Genomic DNA, 6,322 nt, shown 5'->3' with positions numbered 1-6,322 from the left:
GTTAATAACTGCTAACAGTGTTAACTGTTTCCCAGAGACAACACTTGATGTAAAACTACTCTAATCCCTTCCACCAGCTCATCATTATCCATTCTTGTCTATCCTTATAGAAGGCAAAGAGAAACATTTATTTGTCTAGGGACAGGTAGAGTTGGTTAAAACTTAATTTCTCTTGTTCTCTTTCAACCGCTCAGAGAAAGGAGTGTATGATGGGAAGACTATCAGAGGTGGGTTGCCTTTTGTACTTGAGGGTGGCTAGATTTGTCTTTATTGTTGTGGTGATACACGCTTATTTAAATACCTAAATAGGCTGTAAACTTGCTAGCGTAAAGGCATTATGGGGCATAAGAAGTTTTAATCCTAAGTGACGTGATTTTTGAGACATCTAACTTAAGCATCCAGCTTAGCTTTATGTTAATGTAGTCTAGTTCAATTGATTATTATTTAGTGAATATTTTTCTGTACCAAACCAAGATCATTTTTTGTGTGCTGCTCACTGACTTGTCTGAGAATGAGGTAGAGTTTACCATAAACAAGGAGGATATGAATGACCATGTAATAATATATAATGATACTACTCTGAGATGCTATGGTAGACTATGAGTTAGTAAAGCATACTTTGTGACTTACATAGTTATCACTCCATATTTAAAGAAAAAGAGGAACAAGCCTACTGGCACTTAAAGGCCATTGAGGAGATTTTAAAGTAGCTTCACATGGTGTATGGCAGAGGAAAGAGCCAAGGGGATGATGGTACAAGGTATGGCTCAGTAGTTGAGGATGACAGAATAAGCAGTATGGATGAGTGGTCCAAACTTCTCTTTACCAAATGGTAGTTAACTGTTGAGCTTTTTGGAAGGGGTTGCTGTGCTTATAGGGCAGTTCTTCCAAGTGTTCTTTTAGTGGATAGTGGTGATCTCTGCCAGTATGAAACTGACCTCACTGGCATCAGATCAGAGATTGATCTCACAGATCTCATTCTTTCCACCCTTGGTGCATAAGGAAAGAGTACATGTAATAGTGTAAGTATAAAACAATCCTTTCTTCATAGGCTTTCCAAATTTCTTGTAGTTGGCAGTTCCAGGACTTTGAGGCACAGGATACACCTGCAATTTAACTAGAAGTGAACTTAACCATTTTGACTTCTGATCCCACTTTAAGCTAACTTGTAGTCATGGTTCCTGCAGCCATCTGAGGATAAAATTCACATCTGGATGGTGGATGTTGAGGGCTCACAGAAAGTACTTTAACGCCTTTGCCTCAACTAATGTATCTCATAGTCTGAACATTGTGAAAAGTAGTTAATAACAATTCTCTCATCATCTTTCTGCTATTAATGACAGTCTTTAATAAGTTTTGGGTCCTTTTAGTAACTTCTGCTTGGCACCATGAAAGAAATTGTACTGACCATTGCTGCTGTACTGCATTTATGCTGTTTTGCAGGTTTCCTTCCTGTTTTTCATAGTTGTGCCTTTTTGCCTATCTGTGTGGTTTTCTTTCACCATTTCTTTCTTTTCTTTTCTTTTTCCTTAGTTCTACCCTGTGGTGTTTTTCTGAGATGAGAAGATCAGGGGGAGGGAGAAAAGAAAAGAAAAGAAAAGAAAAAAAAAACAAACCCCAACCCTAAATGGGCAACTTTACTTGATAGGTCTTTGGTAATAAGTATCTGTTTCTGATAATTACACCTTTTTCACATAACTAGGTTCTACTTTACAAGCTTCTGCCTTCAAGATAAGGATCTGAAACTTTTGAGGATTGAAAGGCTATTTACAATGAGGATCTGTCTGATGTGTGTCAAGAGCTATTTCCAGGACTTGCTATTTTGTGGCTTTCCTGTCTCCATGTTTTACATGTCTAGGAAAATTGTTGCAGAATCTTCAAGAGCAAATCTTTGTGGAATTTTAAAGATAATTCTAATGAAACAGAAGGAAAAAAATGTGAACCTTCTGGATATAGCATTATAGAAGCTTATGTCCATTTATATTACTTGATGCATCGCAGAAATAACACACTGTTGAGGAGATGAGAGGTTTGAGTTGATTACATGGTTGTCTTAACATGGAAATATATTCATAGCTATTATTGATAGTTAAGAAATCTGTGCTTGCTTTCTTACCACATGTTCAGATGCAAGGAGAAGTAGGTTTTCGTTGATAATTTAGTAGTTTGACAGTCTCATTTCTTACCGTATGAGCCACTGCAAATGAGACTGAATGGCTCTTGAGTAGTACAGCCTTAAAACAAAAATTTGAACTGCAAGTACAGCTGGCAGGTACTTGAATTGTGATTAAATGTGTAATGCTTTTTTGTTCTCCGAGGCATTTCAAAGGGAGTTACCAGTTTGAGCTGAGTTATATAGTATTTTTGCGTCGTATTTTTTAAAGTGAGTGTGAAGCATAATTATTCCAATTGAAACATTAAAGTGGATTATACTTTATAGGCAGAAAGTAAAATTGAGATTGAACATGAACAGTGTTATTTTTACCTTTTTCAATGAGAAGATGGTTAGCAGCATAGTCAAACAGTTTAAAACTGACATTGTTTTACCTGTATTAACTTCTTACCTTCAGGTGGTTTATTCTGCTCTATAATGGAACTATGATTCACTAGAACTAAAATTATGACATGCAAAACAAACTCATTTTTATTGTGCCAAGAACCAGACCTCTGATCTCATTTTGTGATGATAAAGTATTACTGAGACTATTACAATGAAAATGTATATACTTGAGCAAGAACTAGAATTTGAAAGTTAAGTTCTAGCTTCTGCATAAGATTAGAGCCAACTTTGTGGAAGAATACCTCTTAAGTGGAAGAGGCTGGAGCTGCTATCAAAGTTAAGAATACAAAAACTGATGTTGCTGAAGGGGCCAAATGATAACAAAAGTAAAATTTGACAAAACCCCTGGCTGAAATCTTCATGATGAGTGAAAGTATGGGGGGACAAGCTGTTCAAGAAATCACACATCTTGTTTTTAATAGTTACAATTACATCTTCAGCATTATGCATTTCAGTGTGATGTAGTGAGTGTGTTATTCTGCAAGACGGCTTCCAGGATTTCAGTGGTATGATTGTTATTTGTCTTTATTAGTTCATATAGAGACTTCTCTGAGAGCATTCATCATTCCTGGAGATGTTTCTCTTTGGTCACTGTCTCTAAGGAAGAATATTGTTTTCTGCAACTGATGTTCTCTTTTAGATGTTGCTTTTAAGCATGCTAGTGGTGTGCATATTTGGTTGCCATTTAAATGACTTGTGCTACAACTAGTAACCCAAAAAAGTATTTTAGAACTAGTTGACATTCATCAAAGTATTGATCAGGCAACCCCCTAAATAATCTTTTTAGGAATGAATAGGTACGTTGTAGCATGCTAAAATAGATACATTCATTTCTTATCACCAATGTACTGTCATAACATTCCTTAGTTTCTTCCATTTGTACTCAAATTTGTCAATTAGTGTTTTTAATAACTGCGTAGAACAGAACGTGTATAACACTTCCAGTGATTTGAAACTTTCAAATAGCTTACAGGTCTATTGATCAGAAGAACAGCTGTTATTCATGTGATTTCCATGAAAATAGAGGACAGAAAAGTGTGTGTGATCTGTTTTCCACATTAAGGAATATCCCTTGTATTGCCATTACCGTTACATATTATTTTTCTTTTGGTATGCTAAAAAGAAATGCTGAAGAAGTGGTGTTGCTACCATGTGTCTTTAGAACTACTTGGTGTCAAAAATACCTATAAATGCAGAAGGAAGCTAAATTTTTTTCATGTGAAAACTGGTTAGGGAAAACAAACACCTTGGAAGAATTTTAGTCAGCCACTGGTGATATTTCTACTGACAACTTCCTCCTGGGGAAGGAGTTGTTTACTATTCTACAGAGAGCAGTGAGATAGTAAAGGTATAATACTGCCAAGCAACCTTGTGCATTGAGACCTGATCAGGTGAGTTTTACTTTTGACATCCAGTGTAGCAAGGGTTAAAATAGTTCTTTTGGCTTAAGGAAACTGGTTTTAGAAATGACTGTTAGGAACCTGACATTATAAAGCACATAGCAAATGTTTCACTGCTTTTTAGTGTGGTTTTTTTCTGCTTTCTCATATAGGGTAATGTGTTTTATGCCCTAATTTTAATAAGGTGCACTAATCTGTAAAATATATTGCCATCTTAAAGCATACAGCTCTTGGCTGGAGCAGAACTTTGAGTATGTATGTACTTGTTTAGTATTATGTTTGTATCTGTGTACAGAAAGCATAGAAACAATGTGGGACCAAGCAAACCTATTTCTCAGCCACGAAGAAATATTGTAGGCTGCAGAATTCAGCATGGATGGAAAGAAGGGAGTGGACCTGTAACACAATGGAAGGGCACAGTTCTTGATCAAGTTCCTGTAAATCCCTCTCTCTATCTTATAAAATATGATGGATTTGACTGTGTGTATGGACTAGAACTGCACAAAGATGAAAGAGTTTCAGCACTTGAAGTTCTACCAGACAGAGTTGGTAAGTGTGTGGAGTTTTTCTCCTAAATTCACATACATATAAGCTGACATTTGCTGTTAAATGTTCTCCATTAATCTCTCCAAACTTCCCCCAGGATACCATCTGACCACTTAAATGTTACTAGTCAAATTCATTTATGTCACATCCAAATGCTGTATTTAAATTTTCTTGATTCCACAAAGATTTGATGATAACCAGCAAGTGCAGTGCTGTCTTCTTTCTTGAAGTAGTGTGCAGTAGATTCTGTAGTTCTTGTTCAGTCTTATCCTTAAGAACCCTATATAAAGTCAACATTGATACTTCTGTAAAGATTCAAACTCTAAGCTTTCTTTGCTGTGTTGTTTGTGTGTGTCTGACAGGAATAGTAACACATTTTTCCTCATGTACTTCACCTAAGTACTATTAATAATGGAGGGAAAGGTGTCTTCTAAGTGAAATAACTTGATTAGTAACAAGGCTTTTTGATTTTCACAATTAGTATTTCACAATTAGCATTTCACAATTAGATTGTTAAATTGCAGGGTTTTTGAACTGCAAAGTTCAATATTTACTCAAGTAATTACTGGTTTATAAACAGAATGAGCTACTGTTGCTTCTGGCTGCAAAGGATTTGGTAGCAGTCTCTAGAGTGATGTTAGGGGGAACCAAACTCCAGAGTTTCAGGAATAATTTCATAGAACTCTTGTGAGATTGGCCTCTTTTCCTCTTCTCTGCTGCCTGCCTTGCTTCCTGTAGTGTCTAGGTAAAAGTGTCACAGTCTTCTCAGCTGTGGTGCTGATTGATCTCCCTTTCCTTTGCATTATGATTGTTTAATCATAAGGAGTATGATAATAGATTGTTGTTTTAACAACATTTTAAAGTTCTGCAGTTCTTCAGTAGCAAACTTTCTGGAATGGACGGTGTTTGGTTTGTATATGAATAAACTAACTTCCAATCAAATCTGTTTATGAATCAGGGTAAAGACTATTTTTCACAAAGATACATCTGTGCTTTCGAATGAATTTATGAAATGCTGTCATTTCAGCTTCATCTCGAATCAGTGATGCCCACCTGGCAGACACAATGATTGGTAAAGCTGTGGAACACATGTTTGAGACAGAAGATGGTTCAAAAGATGAATGGAGAGGGATGGTTTTGGCTCGAGCCCCTATTATGAACACATGGTTTTATATTACCTACGAGAAAGATCCTGTCTTATACATGTACCAGCTTTTAGATGATTATAAAGAAGGTGACCTTCGCATTATGCCCGATTCAAGTAAGTAAGCCACTTACTGTTTTCTTCTGTAAAGGAGAAAATTTTTATAGTAATGTTTGGGTGTAGTTTATTTAGGGACAGGACAGTTGACAAACATAGGTCTTGTTTGTTACTCCTTTTTATTTCTTTTTTGTTGTTTGTTTTTAAGTATCACAATACTAAAAAAGGTTATAGCACAACAAAGAACATCTGTTAGGTGCTGAAATATTTTACATCAACAGTGACATACACAGCAAAAGCATTTTCTGTAATTATTCCTAGTTCTACTGCAAATAGGTACATACTGCCGTGGAAAATGTATGCTTGGATTTTTTTAATGGAAACTGACAAACTAGAAGTTTTATACTGCTGTTTTCTTATAGAAGTATCACAGCTCCTTGAGATGGCTCTGGATTTGTGTTTCTGAAGCAGTTCTTGTGGGAATAATACTTTGGGGGCCACTGATAATTTTGTTGAAGTAGATGTCTTCAGTGTGAAAAATTCAGAGTAGTTTCTTGGGGGAAAGAAGAACTAATCTTTTGAAAATTTATTCACAGAATCACAGAACGTTAGGGA

General features: G+C 36.0%; 1 protein-coding gene across 1 annotated transcript in view; it reads left to right on the top strand.

Annotated features, from left to right (window-relative positions):
* Window positions 1-5,767, top strand: part of LOC104537724 (spindlin-Z-like) — a gene marked incomplete at both ends in the record, with an annotated part of 6,602 nt that extends 835 nt beyond the window's left edge. Inside the window, 2 exons of the mRNA XM_010180693.1 lie at window positions 4,256-4,509; window positions 5,534-5,767. Of these exons, the coding sequence (XP_010178995.1) occupies window positions 4,256-4,509; window positions 5,534-5,767 (488 nt within the window). The remainder of the gene's footprint in view (window positions 1-4,255; window positions 4,510-5,533) is intronic.
* Window positions 5,768-6,322: the final 555 nt, after the last annotated feature.

This window comes from Mesitornis unicolor, unplaced genomic scaffold (assembly GCF_000695765.1).
Source record: "Mesitornis unicolor isolate BGI_N332 unplaced genomic scaffold, ASM69576v1 scaffold37363, whole genome shotgun sequence".
NCBI lineage: Eukaryota > Metazoa > Chordata > Aves > Mesitornithiformes > Mesitornithidae > Mesitornis > Mesitornis unicolor.
Note: the sequence above shows the minus strand (reverse complement) of the source record. Positions and strands in the feature narration are given on the sequence as shown.